The 26458-nt window shown below is 41.7% G+C and overlaps 1 protein-coding gene across 1 annotated transcript in view; it reads right to left on the reverse strand.

Annotated features, from left to right (window-relative positions):
- Nucleotides 1–1397: 1397 nt before the first annotated feature.
- Nucleotides 1398–26458, reverse strand: part of LOC124803139 (neuropeptide FF receptor 2-like) — a 482022-nt gene continuing 456961 nt past the window's right edge. The window contains exon 2 of the mRNA XM_047264319.1: nucleotides 1398–2850. Coding sequence (XP_047120275.1) covers nucleotides 1398–1976 — 579 coding nt within the window. The 5' untranslated portion in view covers nucleotides 1977–2850. The remainder of the gene's footprint in view (nucleotides 2851–26458) is intronic.

A 26458-nucleotide genomic window follows, 5' to 3' on the forward strand; every position in this document is an offset into this window, starting at 1 on the left:
AGTCTCAGGTGTACAAACGAAAGGTGAATACGCGAGATGAACTGCTTGGCATTATGGACGCTGCTATACTCGTTAGGGAACATGCACAAGCATCCAGACAAGCAACACTCTATGTTCTCACAAGAGCGCAAAACTGCAATGAAGCTGACTGTGGGATATTCGAATATTTGTGAACTGTACAGGTATTGTAACATAAGGTGTAAGGCAACCCTTAGAGGTGAATGTGCTACATATACGTATTTTTCAAATCATACTTTGTAAAATGGATGTTGTAATTTTTACAAACTCTTTTACATATGTTAACATGACAGTGTATTACATAAATAGAAAAAAAGGCGGTGTACGTTAAATATGTTCCATTACGGAAACTATTCGAATAGCGCATATGTTCATATGAAGTTGTTTGCTTCAGATGGTCTTTTCTGTCATACCCCTCAATATAGCAATTCCTCCTGGGACACCTTGCAAACATTCGCTCACTCCATATCTTGTCTCACTGCAGTTTTATACTACTTACCACATAAAGTTTTGATTCCTTTCTCCTTAACCCTTCATATCAGTTTAAAATAACGGAATAGTTCTCAAAACGTAGCGGCATGAATGATCGCACAATTACTAGAGGAGTAGGGTTGTTGTTGTTGTTGTGGTCTTCAGTCCTGAGACTGGTTAGCTGCAGCTCTCCATGCTACTATATCCTGTGCAAGCTTCTTCATCTCCCAGTACTTACTGCAACCTACATCCTTCTGAATCTGCTTAGTGTATTCATCTCTTGGTCTCCCTCTACGATTTTTACCCTCCACACTGCCCTCCAACGCCAAATTTGTGATCCCTTGATGTCTCAGAACATGTCCTACCAACCGGTCCCTCCTTTTTGTCAAGTTGTGCCACAAACTCCCCTTCTCCCCAGTTCTATTCAATACCTCCTCATTAGTTACGTGATCTACCCATCTAATCTTCAGCATTCTTCTGTAGCACCACATTTCGAAAGCTTCTATTCTCTTCTTGTCTAAACCATTTATTGTCCACGTTTCACTGGATGTTAACAAATTTCTCTTCTTCAGAAACGCTTTCCTTGCCATTGCCAGCCTACATTTTATATCCTCTCTACTTCGACCATCATCAGTTAGTTTGCTCCCTAAATAGCAAAACTCCTTTACAGGAGTAGGGTAGATATTGAGAAATTTCAACAAACAGATACTCGAAATATAATCGTTGCGTATCTTGCAGAAATCTACTTATAAAATGTTAACACTCAGTTTTTAGGATGAAGGGAGGGTATACTCTTCAGACATAAATGTAATGTTTCCTGTACATGTGGGAAAAAGAAATTCTTCCAGAGCTCCATCCGGTAAGGTAACAAGAAGAAACAGAATAAAAAGCACTCTTTGCCATGCACTTTATACAGATGTAGGAGTAGAGCTGCTGGAACAGGAAAGAGAACGCCTTACCTGCAAGTAGAGCACGACTTTGCAGAGGCCTGTCCCCATGAACCACGTCTCGGTGACGTCCCAGAGCACGGTGGGCGGCAGGCAGAAGAGGATCACCATGAAGTCGGCGACCGCGAGGTTCACGATGAAGTAGTTGGTGACGGTACGCATGGCGTGGTTCCGGTACACCGCGAGGCACACGAGCGCGTTGCCCACCAGCCCCGCCACGAAGACGAGCGAGTGCATCGCGATCAGGATCCACTCGTAGTCCTTGGGGTACACGTGCTGGTACACCATGTTCCAGTAGTCGATGTCTGGGATGCAGTAGTCGTTGGTGCAGTTCTGCCCCTCGGTGGCGTTGCCATCCTCGTCCAGAGAGAAGTCTGGAGTGGAGGCGTTGACCACCAGCGTCGTCGCTGTGACATTAGAGGACGATGACAGTGTCCACCAGGCCAGGTACAGTGGTGACGATGTAGTTGCCTCCGACGTATTGCTCTCGTTCAGACTGCTTTCCCATTGGCTGTAGTAGCCTGTTTCGTTCTCTGTCATTCTGCAGAAATATCTATCGACAGTTTTACAAGTCTCTACGGAAATGGTGGTACTTTCTCCAGAGTACGCCAGTAAAAACCTTTAAGTCACAGACGACCCGCTACAAAAATGTTTCTAGTTATCTCTTATTGATATGGAAGTTACTCGTATTTGGATGTACTGTGGGGAGAAGACGCCTTGGAAGAGGTAATAAGTTTTCAAATGACAAGTCTCCAGTTGCTAAGTTTCAGAATACTGACGAGTGCCTCAGTTGTACAGTGTACATACTTACTTGGAAGACATTTCAGCAGATATGTACATAATCCTACCTACTGCATGATATGCCAAACGGAGTAATATTATCTTCCTCAAAGTATAGCTTCATTTCCTCGCAAGCTGTGGAATAACATTGAGATCTTCATCACTTGGAGGACGTAAGACTTACAACAGTACGACTCATCCTCTATGAAAATATGTCTTCTTGTTGCCATTCTGTACAATATCATTTCTGCAGTCCAAGTTACTTGTGGAGAGATATTTTTTTACATTATAATGATATATAGTACCAAAAACAATTTCTTTCTGTGACATTCAATTACGGGGCATATAGAGCTCTTAAATTCACTACATTTGTCCACCTGATGACTTCGGTACAGAATATAATCTCGTTGCTTAAGTTATTTGCTTTCTCGTAACTTCAGTAAACTGTCGTATGCTGTCTACATTCAGACTGCAATGACTTCACTTTTATCGTTTCACTATGATGACAAATACACGAGAAAAACAGAATACGGAGGAATGTTTGGTAAACACATCTCTGAGTTAACGTGTTCTGGCTTCTTCAGTCAAGGCGTGATGATGCCGAGATGTTCCAGCCTCTGTAATCAGACTGCACCTGCAAATAAAACAAAACATATGTATTAAAATACTGAACAGAGGGCAAAAAATTAAAGCATATCTTACATTTGTTTCCAAAAACCGTAAGTTAGTATCATTAATACTCTGCTGCATTAGAGTCACAGGAATGAAATGAGTGTATGATGGGGATGAAAATCATACCTTTTAGCGAAAACAGATCAGCAATGCTGTACATGCAACGTAATGAATCTGTTGTGCCTAAAGAAAATTTGTACCATCGAACGACTCGTATATTTTCCGTTGCTTGTCAGCAGCCGCTTTAACTTTTGGGCTATGTGAGCACACCTAGTGGCATCCATTCATTTCATTTCGTGAATCTAATTCAGACGACGCATGGTAAGCCATGTTCCCCCAGCGTCTCAGCTCTTCCAGCGGTGTTATTAACACAAATCTCATGCAATGAACTATTGGTAGCCGTATTTGGAAACTGTGTGTGGGAAAGCTGCAGATAATGAGAGTTTCAGTTAGCCGTAGGGAAGAGCTTTTGGTTAAAGAGACTGCTGATGAAAAACAGGAAATCCAGGTCGTAGTCACAGCGTACTCTTTACACTGACAGTAATAATTAGAAAAAAATATTTAAAAATTTTAATGTTTAACGAAAACCACCAACACTGCATTACAACACATTTATTGCGGTACGCTCTAAATGTGTAATGATACTTCTGAGTCGGTTTTATTAATCATAAAAAATAGTGTCAATTCATCTGCGATGCTCAACATGACCGAGATTATACAGGATGTAAAATGTAAGTTGACAAACAAGAATAACTCGTAAAATAAACTTCACACGAAAAGTATGTAGAATCCAAAGTTGATTATTTTCGAGGGGGCATCTTGCTGGTGCTTAAATTAGCCCGCTACCCCAGCCAGCCCCCTGGGCGTGGTATGAGAGGCAATTTTAAAATTTCAAATAGGAACCCCCATTTTTTATTGCAGAATCAGATTCTACATAAAAAAAACTACGTACACTTTTACGTGGAAAACGGTTACGGATAAATAAAAAAACTTATTTACTTCGTAAATTTTGATTCGCTAAAACGAAAACCCTACCCTCTCCCCATAGGGTGGGGTTTCAGAGAGAGGGATTAGTTTTGCAAATGTTGACCAACATATTAATTTTTTCCACAGATTCGTATAAGTTTTGTTTGTTTCGTGGTCCTCTGTTTCAAACCCCACCCTATTGGGAGAGAGAGAGAGAGAGAGAGAGTTTTAGTTTTAGCGAATCAAAATTTACAAAGTAAATAAGTATTTTTTATTTATCCGTAACCATTTTCCACGCAAAAATGAGAACATGGATTTTCTTGAACTACAGTGCCAACTACCAAGAATCAAAACAAATGTTTAAGACAGAATGTACGTAGTTTTTTTTATGTAGAATCTGATTCTGCAATAAAAAAATATAAATTTTAAAGTTGCCTCCCACACCAACCCAGGGGGCTGGGGTGACGGGCTAATTTTAGCACCAGAGATGTCCTCCTCGAAAATAATCAACTTAGGATTCTACCCATTTTTTCGTGTAAAGCTTATTTTTCGAGTTATTCTGCTGAGTCAACTTAAAATTTACGCTCTGTATAGCAATAGTTGCAAAATACGTTAAGTTCTCGAATAGTGCTATATAAAACAGACACGCGCAAATCTAGGTGCTAAAATCTGCTTCTGTTATTGGTACCTGCGAATAACTATATGTCTAAGGCATATGTTGCTGCTACATCAATAACGGCGAGGGCTAGGAAAAAATTTGGTGAACTGCATATCGGGTCCTGCTGGCGTCAAAGCAAACGAACCTAAGCATCCTCCAAAATTGCCAATGATGTTAACGTTTAAATAATCCCGGAGCTGTGTGTCGATAGTTGCAGAAGTTATGTCGTACTTATACAAGTGAAGAAACCATGTGTTACTTACAGGTGTTTATTAGTTTCTAAGTTGGAGTATGCCAAGAATTAACGTATGGTAATAAAATTTCTCTTAAGTGGTCAATTCAAGATCAAGCGGGTGCAAGCGTCAGATAAAGTACTGGGAAACAATAAGGTAAAGATTTAGATGTGAAGAAAGTAGGAATATTCTCTGTAATGAAGTGACGCTTGCTGCTTTCGTTGCAGTTTCATGCATTATGGGAATATAACTCGTGCGTGAAGAAATGGTGAAGAAATTTCTTGTCACTCATTCAATATTTGTATAATGAATGACTCACCAGACCAGAAATTCCTCCACCATCTTTGGTCAAATACACTCCTGGAAATTGAAATAAGAACACCGTGAATTCATTGTCCCAGGAAGGGGAAACTTTATTGACACATTCCTGGGGTCAGATACATCATATGATCACATTGACAGAACCACAGGCACATAGACACAGGCAACAGAGCATGCACAATGTCGGCACTAGTACAGTGTATATCCACCTTTCGCAGCAATGCAGGCTGCTATTCTCCCATGGAGACGATCGCAGAGATGCTGGATGTAGTCCTGTGGAACGGCTTGCCATGCCATTTCCACCTGGTGCTTCAGTTGGACCAGCGTTCGTGCTGGACGTGCAGACCGCGTGAGACGACGCTTCATCCAGTCCCAAACATGCTCAATGGGGGACAGATCCGGAGATCTTGCTGGCCAGGGTAGTTGACTTACACCTTCTAGAGCACGTTGGGTGGCACGGGATACATGCGGACGTGCATTGGGTGTTGGCCCTGTGTGCCTCGGTCGTATGCAGTCCTGATTGTGGCGCTCACCTGCACGGCGCCAAACACGCATACGACCATCATTGGCACCAAGGCAGAAGCGACTCTCATCGCTGAAGACGACACGTCTCCATTCGTCCCTCCATTCACGCCTGTCGCGACACCACTGGAGGCGGGCTGCACGATGTTGGGGCGTGAGCGGAAGACGGCCTAACGGTGTGCAGGACCGTAGCCCAGCTTCATGGAGACGGTTGCGAATGGTCCTCGCCGATACCCCAGGATCAACAGTGTCCCTAATTTGCTGGGAAGTGGCGGTGCGGTCCCCTACGGCACTGCGTAGGATCCTACGGTCTTGGCGTGCATCCGTGCGTCGCTGCGGTCCGGTCCCAGGTCGACGGGCACGTACACCTTCCGCCGACCACTGGCGACAACATCGATGTACTGTGGAGACCTCACGCCCCACGTGTTGAGCAATTCGGCGGTACGTCCACCCGGCCTCCCGCATGCCCACTATACGCCCTCGCTCAAAGTCCGTCAACTGCACATACGGTTCACGTCCACGCTGTCGCGGCATGCTACCAGTGTTAAAGACTGCGATGGAGCTCAGTATGCCACGGCAAACTGGCTGACACTGACGGCGGCGGTGCACAAATGCTGCGCAGCTAGCGCCATTCGACGGCCAACACCGCGGTTCCTGGTGTGTCCGCTGTGCCGTGCGTGTGATCATTGCTTGTACAGCCCTCTCGCAGTGTCCGGAGCAAGTATGGTGGGTCTGACACACCGGTGTCAATGTGTTCTTTTTTCCATTTCCAGGAGTGTATTTGAGCGGAGCGCAGAAAGACGCAAGTTACACAATGGATTTTTCTCCGAACTTTCAGAGCCAAATGAAAAGTGGGAATGGACAATTGCGCTATAAAACTGATCAGAGTGAGATATGCACCTGAAAAAAAAATTATTGAGATTTATCTGCGTAATTAATAAAACTTTATTAGTAATTCGATGAAAAGTTAGTCTCTCAATTTTCCTAGGCAAACGAAGAGTGGGAAATGGACAAATTACGTCGTTTTCAAAGGTAAGTCTTAATGATATTACTATGAGTCAGCAGAAACTTGTCCAAATGGATACAAAGTATCTGATCGACATGCCTTCACAACAAGTTTGCACTAGCTTGTTGCAAAGAGAAGTTGCCCAAATACTATGTATCCTTTTGGACTACTTTTTACTGATTCATAGCAATGACATTAAACATTTGTCTTTGAAAATGACGTAACACTGAAAACCGTGGTACATCAGATAACTGCGTGGAGAATTAACTAGGTAAACTCTTAAATTTGATAAATTTAACATAAAGAAAATAAAAATGTTGGGGTACCCGTTGAACAGTAACTTCTTATAGACGCGTTTTTCCAAGCTATTCCTGAGAGGATGAGATTAAGTGCTATTGTCCGCAGAACACTAACAGCGCTCTTCTTTGTTCCCGGTTCGATGCATTCGCTACTTCTCCATTCCTAGCACGCCCCCGGGTCGCACGCGCAATTCCCGTCTTGTGCGGCTATTAATCCCACTAACTGCGGATCCTCTAAGGCTATTCAACATGTCGATAACCAATGGATTCCTCGTTACACCACGAGAACCAATAAAAGCTATAATGGTCGCCAGAAAAAATACTGCTTCCCTCGCGCTAACTTTACCGTCGAGGTGAGCGTGATACAATGCTCGGAGTAACTAATCCCCATCGCCATAACTAGAATGTTCGCAGTAACTAAATCTCCATTCCCGTAATTTCTACAAGTCAACTATAGTTTTCGTTAACTGCTATCTCATGTTTAAAATTTGTGTTCCTAAAGAAGTAGGTCATGTTTTCTAGATAATGTTCTCACTCTAAAGTCGGGTTCGAATATAGTGTGCTTTGGATTTCCGTACGCCAGTCTTGATAAATATTTCGATTAGGTTTTATAAAACCGTTCAGGGGAACATCACAATCACATCTTTCAATAGACCGCGGCCGATTTTCTTCCCAAATTATTGTGTAGGGTAACAATCTGCTACGGCACGAGTCATAACATCATCGGCAGGGAGTGTCGATATGTTTCCTTCTTTTCTTAAATATAAGTCAGATAAAGCACTGTTGTTTATTTACAGCACGCTCCATTACAAAAATGGTTCAAATGGCTCTGAGCGCTATGGGACTTAACTTCTGAGGTCATCAGTCCCCTAGAACTTAGAACTAATTAAACCTGACTAATCTAAGGGTATCACACACATCCATGCCCGAGGTAGGATTCGAACGTGCGATCGTAGCGGAAGCGCGGTTCCAGGCAGTAGCGCCTAGAACCGCTCGGCCACCGCGGTCGGCGAAGCCTCTGCCACTTCCAATGAGCGGTCACCACATATTGGTGAAAAACGAGGGGGTCCGGATCGTTGTCACACCCGACTACATTGTCAGTGCCCGAGGAACCGTACGTATCTCATTATTCTTCGTCCGTGGTAAGACACAGAAGAAGTTCTACCGAGAAAGCAGCTTCAGCAGAGTATACCTGTCGGCGAATCCAGTCTTCAAGAGACAAGCCTGTGTGGTAACGTGTCAGGTTGATAACATTGTCACAAAGATCAGTCGCACTACGACAAATTCGATGGAGGCGTTCATTGGTCGGGATCAGATTGTCAACGACCCTATACGACGACGAGGCGACTTTCATCAAATGGTTGAAATGGCACTGAGCACTATGGGACTTAACATCTGAGGTCATCAGTCCCCTAGAACTACTTAAACCTAACTAACCTAAGGACATCAAACACACCCATGCCGGAGGCAGGATTCGAACCTGCGACCGAAGCGGTCGCGCGGTTCCATACTGAAGCCCATAGAACCGCTCGGCCACAGCGGCCGGCCAGCTTTCACCGGGAGGATAGGAAGACTAACGTGAAGCCACACTATTTTCCAGGATGTCAACTTCACGGCCATTTCAACTGCGGAGAAAGCAGAAATCTAGTGGTAAAGTGTTTCATCGATAAAATGTCAGCTCCCAGAAAATTTATTATAGTACAAAATTCACGTAAGTGCCGAAATTTAGAACTGATCCGGCCAACATCGGCAGGGGGAGTCAGAGTGGCCGGTCGAAGACAACTTAAACAAGAGCTATGTGATAGAATGACTTGCTCGAGTAGCCGTTAAAACGTTGCGCCGTATAAACAATATTTAAGCTGTCACTTTGATATTGGGAAGTCCCAATCTTCCAAGGATACGGTGTCTCGCAACTACTTCATATCGAAATCGAAAAATGTGACTTTTCCAAAGGAAACGACCGGAAAACTGCATCGATTTGCTTGCCATAGTCTCGGGGAGCGAGAACAATTGTGAAATATAGGCACACTTTGCTGAAAATATAGGATATGAGATCCGCACTTTGTGAAGAAGACTAGGGGAACGGCGTTCGTGTTTACGAACGGCCCCTTGAATTCTGTTCATCACCTCCTGCCAACTGAGTGCAGCCAGTTTCATCGGGCAGCGAGCCACGATAATCCCCTACGATTTCTGTCGAGCAACCACCGCTGCCCACGGAATGAAAACGTATTGAAAACCCTACAGGAGTAATAGGATACATTTCTGTTCGCTACTGCGGACCGCAGAGTGAGAACAAAAGGAAATCCAATATGTCCTTGAGCAAGCATACGTCATCGACATGGCGTAGCAATAGCATAACATTATCCGCGTACGCTCGTATCGAGAATTTTTCTCCTAATATCTTCCAGCCAAATAATTGATCAGAAATACGGCGTAGCGGAGGTTCTAAGTACAAGCCACATGGAGGTTCTAAGTACAAGCCAGGGGGCTCCCTGGCCATAAGCCCTATCGGATGGTGATCTCTGGAGTAAGTTGTCCATTCACTACGGCAAATGCGTGAATACCAGATTGGATAATACCTGCCATGCTGAATGACTGAGACCGTTCGCCTTAAGCACCTGCATCAAGAAACCGGGACTGACCCGGTCAAATGCCTTATTAAAACCAATAATAAGCAGGACTCCAGAGACGGAGTACTCTGCATCCACCAAGACAACTTCCTGGCATTAGACTATGTAAGGCGTCTGGATTTTACGGAGCTTACATATGCTTGATCCATAACGACAGGACAATACACAATACAATGAGATCCTCAGAAAATAATGATTATATCAACAAAAGGCAATTTCAATTAATTTCATGAACCGAAAACTAACAAAGCTATGTGGACAATGGCATGCAACTATCAAGTTAAAGTGAAACGCATTTTGGAGACGAACCGAGCAGGTGGTTAATGATATCGTAGAACTCCCATTTAGCAAGAGAACGGCGACATTCAGAGCAGAAAGTGATAAGCACAGAACAATACACTATTCCTTTTAGCGCAAATAAGGCGCAGACCGAGGGTAAGTGGCTGCACATCACGAACAGGGCTAGGCTGCGCCCCAGCAAGAAAAATAAAAATGTCTATTCACCTCTAGCGAGATGGTGATTGGCTGAAGCCATACTTGGCGACGCAGACGCAATATGGAGGGGAGACCCCCATTATATAAAACCATTTTGAGACCTAAAATATATATATATATATATATATATATATATATATATATATATATATATATATATATATATCATCTCACGGCAGACCGCACAAATGTGTGGAAATAAGTGAGGGCGTTGAGAGCTTTGCTTTCCGCAAAGTGAGGACGATACGCTTCACGTGTCGTGGCGACAGGCAGCAAATGGCTCTGAGCACTACGGGACTTAACATCTGAGGTCATCAGTCCCCTAGAACGTAGAACCTAAGTAACCTAAGGACATCACACACATCCATGCCCGAGGCAGGATTCGAACCTGCGACCGTACCAGTCGCGCGGTTCCGTCCTGAAGCGCCTAGAACCGCTCGGTCACCGCGGCCGACGACAGACAGCAAAGCAGAAGTTAATTATTCCTTTGGGAATTTTAGCAGGCAAAGAAATTGCGCACGTTGCTCCAACCCATAGCGAGTGTGCAATAGCTGTTATTTCGACTAGGGAAAGAGTAACGTTCTACAGAACTCGGGAAAGTTGCGACTGAGTGAATTCAGTCAAGGCCAGAGTAGGGAATTAGCGTTTCAGATCCAGCACGGAGACAACGCCATTGCAGATGCCGCTTGGAAAATAACCATCACGCATTAGGTCACAGTAAATGTTGAGTCCAGAGTTTCCTCACTCCAACTTGCGTACGCATTGACCATTGAATAGCAAAAGCTTGGATACTAACCTACCCTCACATTGTGTACATGAAAGATTTTTTTCATCGATTCAAAAAGTAAATTTATGCTCCACGAACTCAGTGCATTGAACAGCTATGACAACGTAGATTCAAATGAGCTAATGAGGGTTTCTAATAGTCATTCTTTCCTGTGATCAAAATTTTCATATGTAGAGATAACGATCTTAATAATCGTCATTTAAATATATTCAAGACTTAAATATCTTGTTAGTGAGTGTGAAAAGTAATTGAACATGGTTGTTGTTTATCACTTGCCCCTTGAAAGCAACAGTTGATAAATTATATGTAGAATAAAAAGTGAATAGCTGTTTTCTCTTTCTAGAATAGACCCCAAACTTCCACTTCTATTAATTCATACATTCTGGGTACGCGACAGCAGCATTTCTAATTATTTTTGTTGCAACCCGCACCTGATGTTAGCTGCCTTACAGGGCCAGGGTCATATTTATTTAGAATGTCTGTCTGGCACCCTGGGCTTGAGAAGACAGTTCAGATGTTTTGTCCGTTTGCGCGCTAAGTGGTAAGCTAAGCTGTCATACGTTAGTACACTCGCTGTGTAGATACAAAATTCTGACGTATGACAACAAAAGAAATCAGAATCGTGCGTCCAGGCACACAGCTTTGGTGAACAGCCAGTATTGTCTTCAGAAGTATCGAAAAACGCCTGTTAACCGCCCTGGCGACGGTTTTGCAATCGAAATTAAGTAGTGTGATCAATGTCTGGACGTCCGGTCATGTTCGGAATTAGAACCATTTTACCAATCTTGAATGGGTCAGTAATCAAGTCCCCCGAATCACCTAATTTACAATGGTATTACCTATAAGAGGCCAGAAATGTACATAAAATTCCTTAGGAATACAGTCTAGTCCCGCCGATTTTTCCGATGGCGAACCAACAATACGGCGATATGTATCATCGAGCATAAAGTCACTTATAAATTCATCATTTAATGCGTGAGTAACTACGCAATCCAGGAGAGGAGGAAATGCATCTCGGACAACCGTATCAGTAGCAGGAACGTCATAAAGGTCGGTAAAGTAATTTTAGATCGCTCTGGAAATGTCACGTTGGGATGTCAGTACGTGACGATCGGTGTGCTGAAGGGATGTGATACATGCTCTTTTTCGACGTGTTCAATGTGCAGGAAGGAGTAGGATTTTGACCGCACCCTGAGTCTTCCCATTTGTTGTCTCCTTAACTAAGAAGCTTCGCCTAAATATGGGGTACACGCATAGTTCGTAAGAAAACGTGTCTATCCCTGTCGTAAACTGTCGCAGGAATAAAATTTCTGGGTCCGAAGGAGATCCCTCGGGCTCTCAGCTCCGTAACGCATTAACTCTTTCAGGAGAAAAGGTTTGACGTGCCCTGACCAGCATTCCGTAACAGAAGGATAACGGCCCTACGAACGCAAGCTGTGGGCGCAAACCTCTCTAACGTTAATATTGATGGAAGGCTCCTTTAAAATGGATGTGTTTAACATCCGGGACAGGCGATATAGTTTTACTGGTTGCGGCACATGATTAAAAGTTGTAGCACAGTGCTCACTGAAACAAGTGTGTATGACTTCTATCGCTACCAGCTGTCCACATAAAGAATGAGTGGAATAGACAGATTCACTCACCGCGTATTTGGGAAGAAAACACCAAATCGTCTAGTTCCTCACTGAAATTAATATCAGGGATCTGATCCACAGGACGTAAAACACAATTAAAATCTCCGCCTCTGCGGAGTTTGACGGGAAAAAAAACCGCATGGTTGAGGAACGTCCAAATCCTGAAGGGGCTTACAGAAGAATTAAAGTAAGTTTACAAAAAGTTCAGCCTGTTCCTCGGCCGTTATCAAGAGCTTCGAAACTAGTACCATTCGGTATTTCCAACCTCTAAAAAACATTCCAATTCGAGAAAGAACAATGTAGTTAAATACAAAAAATTAAGCCAGACAGAAATATAGGAGTTGATTGAAGTATCACAATTTATAATACAGTTACTTCAAATACAAAGACGAAATATATTCTCAATCAAATGGGGTTTCTATTTGGGGAGGGGGGGGGGGGGCTGTCTATCAGCTAAGCATGAACGTTTTTTTAGAAAATGTAAGTAGATATCTAATAAAGTACTATATTACCTTCTTATGTGAATGACACCTTGGTGTCACTGGATGGAACCCAAAACGATGTTACCGAAAAGGAATCTCGAACTAATAGCTTAAATAATGGGATTAAATTTACAGCGTAAAATGTGACCAACGAAAGTACAAGTTTCACAGATGTTAAAATTACGACTGTTTGTCAACTACACAAATTTGGTATTTATAGTAAGCGAAGTACACCTCATGCCATAATCCATAATAAAGTCGTGTCACACAAACATGCACAGAAAGTAGCATTTTCAGTTCGTATTGCATCAGGCGATTGCCGGTCCATTTGAAAGCCATGAGATAGATAAGTACTGGGAATTTCACAGATAAATCAAAGTAGAGCGTCATATGGCACGGAAATTACTCTGGCTATAATACTAGCTACCGATAAATTCTGAACAGAACTCATTTTTTCTTAAAAGCCTAAAGCAAAAATCGTCTTCTGTACTGACAGGGGAGCATTTCCAGGCCTAAATAAATGATATTGATGAAAGGTGGCATATACGTTAAGGGATCAAAATAATGGATTATGTACGTCTTTGTTTTCACACAATTTCACTTTTAAGGCATAAAACAGACCACATAATATAATTTGCAATATTAAGTTTAGACAGACTATCGTTGGAACTATGATATATAAAGAATGTGTCTCATATGTAAATTGAATTGTAATTAACGTTCTTCAAAACTGTATAATCAACTTTTTGCAATAATTCTAAATCTTGGAAAATACCCCACGATCATTAATTATTTTTGAAAAATAAAATCTTTTGTTACAACATAAATTAAAAGAGCTATCATGACACAGTTATCGACGTGTAATAAAGGCTGTGTCTGCAAAACCACTTTGGAAAATGAGCTGTACAAAATGAGCTGTCAGAGTAATTTCAACATAATTGATCAAAATATGTCAAAAATATATTATATTGTAATTATTTACTTTAATTTTTTGTTTCATATTGAAATAGTTATTTTGCATTTTACATTCAGTTTTCTTTCTTTCTTTTTTTGGTTTACCGTTTCACATATATATATTTCATCAACTGAAAATAATAAAATGATACAAAATCATTTACGTTATTGTAACCAATAAAGAAGTGTTTAAACATAACGTTTCTTTACACTATGCATACAAAATAAACTAAATTTCTTGACATAAAACACACAAAACATAACAAAACATAAAATAAAATGGAGGTTGATTCGTAAACTGCCGTTGGATAATCCTCTAAATACCTTGATCGGGGAACCTCGGTGAACAGAAGTGGTGTACTAATGACAGCAGCTATTTTGTTTATCAGGTGGAGACTGCTATCATAAACATTCGGCAGAACTCAATCCGAAAATCTCACAACTTCCTTCCAACATAGGATGCCACATACATCTGGAGGATGCACCTATCCTACGCAGCCTTTTGGGATTGCCAGATTAACAAGTTCCTGGTCATCATGTATGTCACTCAAAACGGTTCTTTTACGTAACCCACCCCAAGAATCTAACAATAATACTGATTTTTTCTCCTTTACTGGGAGTGAAAACTTCTGTCAAAAACCTTTAACGAGGTGAGCTGTTGTTGTTGTTCTTGTTGTTGTTGTCTCCAGTCCTGGGACTGATTTGATGCAGCTCTCCATGCTACTTTATCCTGTGCAAGCTTCTTCACCTCCCAGTACTTACTGCAACCTACATCCTTCTGAATCTGCTTAGTGTATTCATCTCTTGGTCTCCCTCTACGATTTTTACCCTCCATGCTGCCCTCTAACGCTAAATTTGTGATCCCTTGATGCCTCAGAACATGTCCTACCAACCGGTCCCTTCTTCTTGTCAAGTTGTGCCACAAACTCCCCTTCTCCCCAATTCTATTCAATACCTCCTCATTAGTTATGTGATCTACTCATCTAGTCTTCAGCATTCTTCTGTAGCAGGTGAGCTGTTAGTTTACCAGATTTTGATGCCATCACAAGAACAACTGGGGTTTCAAAAGAGATTCTCAAATTATCATTTTAAATTGTCCATTACTTTCCGTTGAAACTATGAAAGAGTATGCGGTCAGTGTGAAAAAAAAAAATTTACCATCACTCATGAAGACAAGGAACTTGTTCATCTGGTGATTCCAAAAGGCTCAGCAGGAAAGGTTCAATAATGTATCATATACACCTTTCCATGTACGAACAACTTCATGCAAAGATTTTCAGATCTAGTTCTGCTGAACGATTATGATGTCAATCTCCACTAGTAGTAGCAGTATAGTATGGTATTCTGCGTTACTGCACGTCTTGCCATGGGTTAAGCCGCTTTCACTTTTGTCTGTCCATAGCCAAACTTTTCATTTCTGAATATTTGTCTCCTTTGATATTTTCGAGAATATGAGATCTTCTTTTTCCACTTCCCCTTTTTCCCTCCACCATCCTATTCCTTCCTTCAGTAAACAGTCCCTCCTCAAACAATGTCCAGTCCAGTTCCGTTTTCTCTTTCTGATGACTTTCATCATGTTTCTTTCTTCTCCAACTCTTCTTAATACTTCTTCATTCCTTACTCGGTCTTCCCATTTGACTTTTTTCATTCTTCTTCATATCCAAGTCTCTAGTGCTTCCAATCTTCTTTCTCCTTCCTTCCTCAATGTCCAGGTCTCCACACCATACAGTGCATCACCACTTGTGAAACAATATAAATAAGAGCTGCGGTCACTAGTTCACCAAAGTTTTACGGTGTACTGAAATACACCTGATACAAATAAGGACATTTAGAGGATCACTTGCCACAGTTTGAAACCTTGCTGAGTTTTGTTCTATGTGTGTTGTCTATTGTGCATATTATGTGAAGAAATTTCGTTTCTATTACGGGCATGGTGTAAAAAATGTTAGGTGTGAAACATTTCTTTGCAGGTTATCTTTAGTGTAATGATTTTGTATGATAATAATGAGTTACTTATTATTTTCAATTGAAAAAATACAAATGTGTGAAACAGTAAGCTAAAAAACAAGAAAGATACGTGAATACAAAACTGTAAAATAGCAGTTTTAACACACAACAAAAATAACTAAAATAAACTATTGGGACAGTGTTTTATGATTGTATATTTTAATTAATTACATTGAAAACACTCAAACAAGCTCTATTACACATGGAAAGCTTGTTTAATTTATGTTATAGCAAAATTAATTAATGGTATTGGATTATTTTGCAAGATTTAGAATTATTATAAAAGTTGATGATACAGTTCTGAAGGACATTAATTACAACTCCACTACTTTATGAACACGCTTCACATATATAATGGTTTTGAAAATTGTCCCTCCAAACCTAACATACCCAATTACCTTTTGAGGTGTGCTATACTCTTGCATTATTTTGACCTCTCTACACATGCAGCAAGTTTTGTCAAGGTCTTTCATTTCCACCAGGAAATATTCGCTTGATAACGCACACAGGATAGGTGCATATGGCACACTAACAACAAACTAGACATCTTGTCAAGGTCTGGGGACCAGAAGTTTTGTATGGGTCAGACAACACGTAATTTCAACACCAGATTTAAGGAACACACTAGGCTGAGTCAGAGCAATAGTTCCAGCCTCGTAACAAATTTGAAAGAGACTTCCCACACTCTCAGTGGCCAGCAAAACATTACATATACTGAATATAAGCTAGAAAGCAACAGTTATGGAACGCACTCAAGGAAGCAGAGATATACGTAGATGCTAAAAGATAGCGAGTTTATATAATGAATGTAAAGTACCGTAAGGTTTTTCTATAATTGAAACCGAATATGTGATAAAATAGAGCGGTACGAGTGAAGGAAGCGAGTGTCCAGATAATCTTTAATTACATACAACCTACAACTTCGCCAAGTTTATGAAAGATTTAAAATTCACAGCATTAAAATGTTTGTTTTCAAAAGTTTGTCTTCATTCTTATAAACTGACTTACCATATCAACTGATGTAACCCTGAACGTATTTATGTATGCGAGGTTAAATACATATACGATGATGGTTTTAAACTCTCTTAGAAATACGTGAGCCTGATGCACCATGTCGCCAGCAAATATCGAAAGATGCGATCAACTGGGCAGTGGTGGCTCTTCGTCGGTATATCTTTTAACTGTTAACTGTAGACGGGTCAGAGTTGAATCAATTTGTGCAGAGCATTGTTCTGTAGTACGTACTGTGAACTTTTACTTTCATGTACGTATGCCACTTCAGCAATAATGGTTTTTAAATTATTGATGAGTAGCAAATGTTCCGACTGTTCTACGGCATGACAGCGTTTACGTTTTAAAATGATAGACCCTCACTGATGTACATCTACACAGGTAGGCGGTGTATGATTACCAAAATATCAGCAGTACTTGAAAATGACACAGCGCTGATATCATCTAATCGCGTGATACAAATAACAGTGATTGGGTAACAGCCAAAGTGGAAAATCGAGTAGCCTTTTAACAAATCTGTGTCTGTGGCACTCTATATGAGAAAATGGTTTGTGTATTGAAGAAAGAAATGCCTCAATCTCATAGTAGTCCTACGGCATCTGGAGAAGAATTAACCCAGAAGATCATCTGCATATCCTCAGAAATTTATTCACTATGCTTTTATCAGATAGGCTTTAAATGTAATTATAGCAAATGTAGTGCGTTTCCGGAAAAGGTACATGGGGTGTTCAAAGAAAGGTGATTTACCGTCATCCAGAGGCGGATTCACTTATGTGTTTACTGTTATTGCACTGTTTATACACGCTAATGGTGTAGTGCATTTACATTTTCTCTCTTCCACCACTTGTTGGCACTGGAATCCTACTACACGACAAGTGAAATGGCGGATACGATATTCTGCTATAGTTTAGCAAATGGACATAGTCTGCAAGCCCGTAACTTCTACTCTGAAAAGTATCCGCAACACAGAATGTCCTCTGATAAGCTGAGGTCATCTGCTCCTCATATCATCGCACCTACCGTCCTTATGCCCCATTTCCAAGTCCATCTTAACTAAAGACAAAATCACTTGTTATTTAGAATTCCACGTTGGCTCTACCTAACAAACGTGTCTTTTCAAGGTTGGCCAAAGGCGTAGCAAGAACAATTACGGCGCCAATTGAATGACAGAGCTTGTGATTGTCCATTAGGGTCAGGAGAAGTAGAAATCCTGACCTCTGCTGCTACAAACTCGAATGGAAAATTACTAGGTACCACCAGAGAGAGATTGACGATAGTGGAAAAGAGAGAGCGAGCGCCTGTTTGTGCTCCAAAAACCTGGTGCCGAACTTGTCGGAGGAATTCAGCCTGTTCTTAGAACACACCTTTCGCTGGAACTACAAAGATTGTCTCTCCTCCCATTACATAAGTCGAGACACGTCCAAGAGCTTATTTGATTTAAAGTTATTTGTTTTGCACCACCCCCTCCTGGCACCAATGGACGATACTGAACGGAATGCTCCCACGGTTAGTGAACACAGAGAAAATGGACAAAGACAATGCTTAACTGTTGTCTGGCGGCTTGTCAAAGTGACGTCAAAAGATTTCTCTTTCACTATCGACTGGAACCACCTTTGGTAGGTGTAACTAGTGCCTATTATTGTCCCAGAGAGGTGCCCTGCCCCAGGAGTATACAGTGGGACGGAGATGTCTCCCGTGTCCGATGCGCCCTTCGCAAAGAACTCACGACAGCCGGACCCCCCTCCAAATTTACGAAATTTATAAGCTCTATATCGAATAAAAAAATTAAAGAGTGCCGCTCATACTCTGTCTAGGCAAGAAATTCCTCTGCATTTAAAATCAGTGCACAGGAAAGGAGACCTTCATGCACTGATCTTTCTGCTTCCGATAAATGTAATCTTCTCGCCCAGTTAGAGAAGGCGGCAACTAAATAAATCGCATAAATAGTGACGGCTCTCAATACAACGATCCAACTGGCAATTTAGTGGGATCCTTACAAAATTATTAGATACGTTTTCCTGTTTATGCAGCAAATGACTGAAAATGGTGCAAGTTGGGAGGATAGAAAATGCAGTCCGACAACACCAAGAAAAGTGTTCCTGAAAAAGAAATATTTGCTTACATTAATGACAAAGTATTAGTATGACTTTGATGAAAGTTTTGTATTTATGTGGAGTGTATGAATTGTGTTGCTACAGAAGTTATTGAAGAATAAATGGGTAGATCGGATAACTAATGGAGAAGTACTGAACAAAATGGAGAAAAAAAATTATATTACAATTCGGCAAAAAGAAGGGGTAGGTCGTTAGGACACATCCTGATGCGACAAAGAATTGTCAACTTGATAAAAGAAGTAGACGCGCGGGGTAACAATTAAACAGAGAGCCCAAGGTTGGACTACAATAAACACGTTCAGGGTGATATAGGTTACAATATGCAGAGGCGAAGAGTGTTGCATATGATAGACTACTGTGGAAAGCTGCATCAAACCACAACTTGGCGCAACAGCAACAACCATCGAAAAAACATGTACTCCTTCACTGTCATTCAATTTGCGTGTGCCTGCTAACCACCTGGGAAGACAGAAATTGTGGTGGGATATAGGTATATGGTAAAGAGAGAAACATTTCAATAAATAACGTGCTCAAAGCTGCTTCTTCATCTGTTGTGCAGGATCGTGAAGATGTATTTCCATATTTCTTCTTTGCAGAGTGATGAGGACAAGAAGAGTTTCTACAGAATTTTAAGTAACTGCAGCTCAAACAAATAGATAGACGACAGCTCAAACAAATAGACAGACGACAGACCCACGTGAGGCTTACACGCCATAAAATTTCTTCTTTAAGATGCTGATAGGCAGGAAACGATAATGTATCATAATGAAATAATCAGATGGTATTATAGGCCAGGACACATCATCTGAGGTTTTCGGTCGCCTACTAAGTCTTTCTATTTGACACCACTTCTGCATCGGAGAAGATGAGATGAGATGAAATTATTAATGCCCAGTTGCAGAGTGAAGAAAATCGCCGACCCAACAGGGAATCAAACACGAGACTCGGCAATTTAGAGGCAGCGACTCAACCACTACACAACAAGCTACGGACAAGTATCATCATTTCCGACTAAGTAACTCCGATCCATTTGGCTTTGTAACTCTTGAACCAGAGAGTACCGAAACTTCTTTTTCAGTACGATACGCTTTTGGACGGGAGAGTATTCTACCGTTTTTACGAGGATGACCCCAGTGGCAATTACTAAATGAGCTCTGCTGAGCGCTATAACAAGGCTCCTGGGTAAAAAGGGTTGGCCATAGAAGAACGTGAACTGAATTTCGCAGCTGCCGAAGCGGCGGAGCACGATTCTGTGTGGTGGCGGAGTAATTGAGTGTGCGCTGGGGTAACGCGCCGTAATGATGACACGTTCCTGGAATTTGCCTTACTTGGTTCTTATTTCACGTTTCTTATTTCTGATTCAGCTGTAACGGTAGCGCCAGCTCATAAGCTACGTCATTTGTCATATCTCGTAATGCTGTGTGCATCGGTGGCTCGCACAGTGGTGGGAAAATCTGCTACGCTAGGTAAGTTCCGCTCACGCGCGAGAAGTACCGCAGAAGAAGAAATGTAGTTTTTTTTTTTTCCTTCTCCTTCTGTCCATCCTCTTTACTATTTCATTCGCTTCTGCTCTGAGGTATAAAGTCACGCTCTGCTAGGGCACCGCGAGGAAACCTACAAAAATTCTCGGGAGGTGCATATACGTATAGGAGAGTCTGCAGCGAGGAGACCGACGACCGCTTCCGTACGTCACCTTCCGCATGCTTCCTGGGCATTCGAGCTGCGCAACGTTGTGTAAGCAACGCATATAAGCAGCGATGAGAGAACTGCTGCTATGTCTGTGGTTGCAAGTCCGTTTAGGTTCTTTCGAGTCATCAGTCTTCTCACCAGTATCAATTAGTCCGCCACGAATTCCTTTCCCGTGCCAGCCTTTTCATCTCAGAGTAACACTTGCAACAACATCCTAAATTATTTGCTGGATGTATTCTCATCTCTGTCTTCCCCTACAGTTTTTCCCCTCTGCAGCTAACTCTATCACTATGGAAGCTATAGCCTCATTTCTTAAAACATGTCCGATCATCCTATCAGTGTATTCCATATATTCTTTTGCTGGTCGTTTCTAAGGAGAACCTCCTCATTCCTAACCTTATCAGTCCACCTGATTATCAACATCCTTATCCTCTGTTGTGGCTCTCCCACTGTCCTTTCTTAATGCCTCTAAGCACTATGGGACTTAATTTCTGAGGTCATCAGTCCCCTAGAACTTAGAACTACTTAAACCTAATTAACCTAAGGACATCACAAACATCCATGTCCGAGGCAGGATTCGAACCTGCGACCGTAGCGGTCGTGCGCTTCCAGACTGTAGCGCCTAGAACCGCTCAGCCACCCCGGCCGGCATGTGCTTTTTTCACTACCATACAACGCTATGCTCCAAACGTATATTTCAGAAATTTCTTGTTCAAATCAAGACCTAAGTTTGATACTAGTGTACTTCTCTTAGCCAAGAATGTCCTTTTGCCAGTGATAGTCCGCTTTCTGTGTCCTTCAACAGGGCTTGTATATATTCATTAGTTTCGCTGAGGACAGCAATGTCAAAAGCGAATCTTAACATTGATGTCCATTTGCCTTGAAATTTAATCACACTCTTGAACGTTTCTTTTATTTCCATCATTGCTTCTTTGATATAGAGATTGAGCAGTGGGGGTGAAAAATCCTACACCTTTTTTAATACAAGCACTTCGTTCTTCAATTCTTATTGTTCCCCCTGGGTTTATGCACATATTGCGTATTACTCGTCCCTCTCTCTACCTTATCTCTATTTTTCTCAGAATTTTGAACATCTTGCACAATTTTACATCGTCGAACGCTTTTTCCTGGTTGACTTATCCTATGAACGCGCCTTTAATTTTTTTTTTCGGTCTTGCTAGCATTATCAACCAAAACGTCAGAACTGGCACTCTGGTGCCTTTACCTTCCCTAAAGCCAAACTGAATGCCATCTAACACGTCCTTCAGGTTTCTTTTCCATTCCTCTGTATGTTATTAATGTCAGCAACTTACACTACTGGCCATTAAAATTGCTACATCAAGAAGAAATGCAGATGATAAACGAGTAGTCACTGGGCAAATATATTATACTAGAACTGACATGTAACGCCCACTGTTCAAAGTGCCGTAAATGTGAACAAGAGGTGACCGAGACGTGTAACCAATGGCACCCCATACCATCACGCCGGGTGATACGCCAGTATGGCGATGACGAATACACGCTTCCAATGTGCGTTCACCGCGATGTCGTCAAACACGGATCCGACTAGCGTGATGCTGTAAACAGAACCTGGATTCATCCGAAAAAATGACGTTTTGCCATTCGTGCACCCAGGTTCGTCGTTGAGTACATCATTACAGGCGCTCCTGTCTGTGGTGCAGCGTCAAGGGTAACCGCAGGCATGGTCTCCGAGCTGATAGTCCATGCTGCTGCAAACGTCGTGGAACTGTTCGTGCAGATGGTTGTTGTCTTGCAAACGTCCCCATCTGTTGTCTCAGGGATCGAGACGTGGCTGCACGACTTGTTACAGCCATGCGGATAAGATGCCTATCATCTCGACTGCTAGTGATACGAGGCCGTTGGGATCCAGAACCCACAAATTCCATATTCTGCTAACAGTCATTGGCTCTCAACCAACGCGAGCAGCAATGTGGCGATACAGTAACCTGCAATCGCGATAGGCTACAATCCGACCTTCATCAAAGTCGGAAACGTGATGGTACGCATTTCTCCTCCTTATACGAGGCATCACAACAACGTTTCACCAGGCAACGCCGGTCAACAGCTGTTTGTGTATGAGAAATCGGTTGGAAATTTTCCTCATGTTAGTACGTTGTCGGTGTCGCCACCGGCGCCAACCTTGTGTGAATGCTCTGAAAAGATAATCATATGCATATCACAGCATCTTCTTCCTGTTGGTTAAATTTCGCGTCTTCAGCACGTCATCTTCTTGGTGTAGCAATTTTAATGGCCAGTAGTGTAGATTAATGAACTGTTAAGCTGATTGTGCGATAATTCTCGCACTTGGCGACTCTTGCTATCTTAGGAATTGTGTGGATTCCAGTAACGCCTGATGTTTTAACACTTTTATAATCACTTTTTTAATCTCTGCATTAAAGACAGATAATGTGTATCCACTGGACTTGCGGCCTGTACTTGAAAAAGTGTCATGATAAATTCTCCACTGGCAAAAGATTCCGGAATATTCTCCCCTTCGTATCAACAGGAGGGGACTGCCAGGCGGAGGTGAGCATGAGAAGAAGCCTGAATAACTAGGGGAGTGGCGTGTCAGAAGCTTGAAGCTGGTAAGGAAGCTAGAGAATCTGAAAAGGGAAATGCAAAGACTTAATTTAGAATATTGTGGGTCAATGAAGTTTAATGGAAAGAAGACAAGGATTTCTGCTCAGATGAGTATAATGTAATATCAACAGAAGCAGGAAATAGTGTAACAGGTGTAGGATTCGTTATGAATACGACGATAGGGCAGTGACTGTGTGAACAGTTCAGTGACAAGGTTGCTCCCTTCAGAATCGACAGCAAACCACCACCGATAACGATAGTTCAGGTATAAAAGCCGATGTCACAAGGTAAAAAAGAAGAGGTAGAGAAGGTGTGTGAGGATATTGAATGGATAACGCAGTACATGAAACTCTGATAGTCATGGGGGACTGGAATACAGTTGTAGAAGAAGGAGTAGAAGAAATGGTTATGGGATAATGTTGTGGGCTTCGTACTAGGAATAAGCGAGGAGAATGACTAATTGAGTCCTGTAATAAATTTCAGCTAACAGTAGTGAATACTCTGTTCAAGAATCACAAGAGGGGGAGGTATACTTGGAAAAGGCCGGGAGATATAGGAAGATTCCCGTTAGACTAAATCATGATCAGATAGAGATTCCGAAATCAGATACTGGATTGAAAGGCGTACCCAGGAGCAGATATGGACTCATATCACAATGTTGTAGTGATGGAAAGTGGGATGAAGTTAGAGATTAGTCAGAAAGAAGCTGTAACGTCGCGAGTTAATGCGCGATAACATTCGTTGCTATATATACCGCTGTGTTGGAACTGAGGAAGCTGCAAAGTTGTGTCGTATCAGTGAGTCATGTGCACCTGCTGCTACGGAGCGTGAGAACTGCTCCTGTGTCACTTCGAGCGACTGAATACTCATGCCACCTATGAACCTAAATAAACTATATTAAATATTATTCAATCTTTTAAAAATCGGAACACTGTTATTCAGGAGAAGATTGTATAAAAATTTTAACGTTGTAACTATCATAGTTTCGGAGATAAATAAAATTACCTAAAGAGTCAAAAACCGACACTTAGGGAATTAAATTCAGTTAGGAACTCTAGCAGTTTATCTTTTGGTATAATTTGAAAACATAAACATAACTCTCAGTGCGCAGAATTAATTAATTAATTAATTCAGATTGTCACATTAAAACTTTAATTATTTTTCATTTTCGTAATATAAAATACAGGCATAATTATTATTTGTGTCTTATGTCGTTGTGGAAGTAAATGAGAGCGAGGAGATCATTACGTGATCATAGCATGGGAAAGATGTTTGTTTCCACTTTGCTGATGACGTATGTGTAAGTGTACTTGTTTTTGTAAGGAGGCTGGCAGAGTAACCGTTTTCAGAGCAATATGTTTCTAAATTTATTTCAAGTTTAGTTTTCCTTTCGTTTGGTTTTGCGCCTGAGCGGGTTGTTTGTTACTCGTCGCTCGCCGTACTGTTCACATTTAAAGTCCATCTACCTCAGTACGGCGTCAGCTCACTGTCCCTTTAATCTGCATGAAATAAACATTATTTAAATATTATACGTATTAGTATTTGCATGTTGAAATGTTGTAAATGCAACTGGGAATAGTGATTGGCACAGGCCAGTTTTGGGGCGAGAATGATCTCGAATGATGATGCTGATTGGCCATTCAAACGAATCAACCAATCAGAATTAAGCAGTTACCGCGCACTACTAGGTAGTTATACTGGGAGAGAAGGAGACAGAAGAGTAGCTAATCAGCTATCGGACGTGGAGGTCATGTTGAATGCTTCCGTCTGTATTATGTGTAAAATGAAGAAATAGTTGGCTTCTCGCGTCCAAATTGTGTGGCCGTAATAGCAGTTGCATTTACAGACAGTTTTGGGAAGTTTGGAAGTTAGGAATTGTTTTGTTGGAAAGTTAGCAGCGTGTAAACTTTCGGCCTGTGTGAAAATTCTACTTGGCGTATTCTGTATTAATTATAGAATATTTGGCGAGCATCTTTTCTTATAAAGACTACTGAAAAACACTGAATGTAAAACTCAGAGTAGCGGATCAGTGACTGTGAGACCGCGTAGTCAATCAGGTCGGACTTGTGCAAAATTCTGGCCGGCCGCGGTGGTCTCGCGGTTCTAGGCGCTGAGTCCGGAACCGCGCAACTGCTACGGTCGCAGGTTCGAATCCTGCCTCGGGCATGGATGTGTGTGATGTCCTTAGGTTAGTTAGGTTTAAGTAGTTCTAAGTTCTAGGGGACTGATGACCACAGATGTTAAGTCCCATAGTGCTCAGAGCCATTTGAACCATTTTTTTGCAAAATTCTGGCTGCTTTTCGTGTGAAGTTTGTGGTTTGACTGAGAATTGAAAATGAAAGGATAGTTTTTCAATAAATAAGGACTTGGTAGCGCCTAAATTTGTGTTATTCACTAATAAACATTACTAGTCTGAAAATATTAGGACACTTATTTCAGTCGAAATGCACCACATTACGACCAGAAATTATGTTGAATCAAAATATAGGAACTGCTACGAGAGTTATCGCGGACTTTCCAGGACAGACATTAGGCAACGTCTTTCTTCAATGTTGCTTTTGCGTCGTCTTGTAAGAACCTACGCACGGAGAGTAAAGGGACAGTGAGCTGACGCCGTACTGAGGTAGGTGGACTTTAAATGTGAACAGTACGACGAGCGACGAGTAACAGACAACCCGCCCCATCGCAAAGAAATGCGCAAAGGATATGGCAATACCAAGGAATGAAGAGATACGTTTGACGTTCTCTAAGGCCATAGGTACTGTGAAAAGCACAATAGGCACTTCGTTTAAGAGGGTAGGATATCTCTAAAAATGGCAATAACATATGTCGGAAAGAAGAATATAGTTACAAAGAAGGTAACTGCGAAGAAACCACATATAGCAAAACAAATACTTCAGTTGATGGATGACAGAAGGAAGTACCAAATGTTCAGAAAAATTCATAAATACAGACATACAAGTCGCTGAGGAATGAAATAAACATGGAGTGCAGGAAGCTAAGACGAAATGGCTGCATGAAAAATGTGAGGAAATCGAAGAAGAAATGATCGTCGGATGTGCTGACTCAGCATACAGGAAAGTCAGAACAACCTTTGGTGACATTAAAAGCAAGGGTGGTGGCATTGTGTGCAACGGGAATTCCACTATTAAATGAAGAGG

This window comes from Schistocerca piceifrons, chromosome 6, assembly GCF_021461385.2.
Source record: "Schistocerca piceifrons isolate TAMUIC-IGC-003096 chromosome 6, iqSchPice1.1, whole genome shotgun sequence".
In the NCBI taxonomy this organism is placed as follows: domain Eukaryota; kingdom Metazoa; phylum Arthropoda; class Insecta; order Orthoptera; family Acrididae; genus Schistocerca; species Schistocerca piceifrons.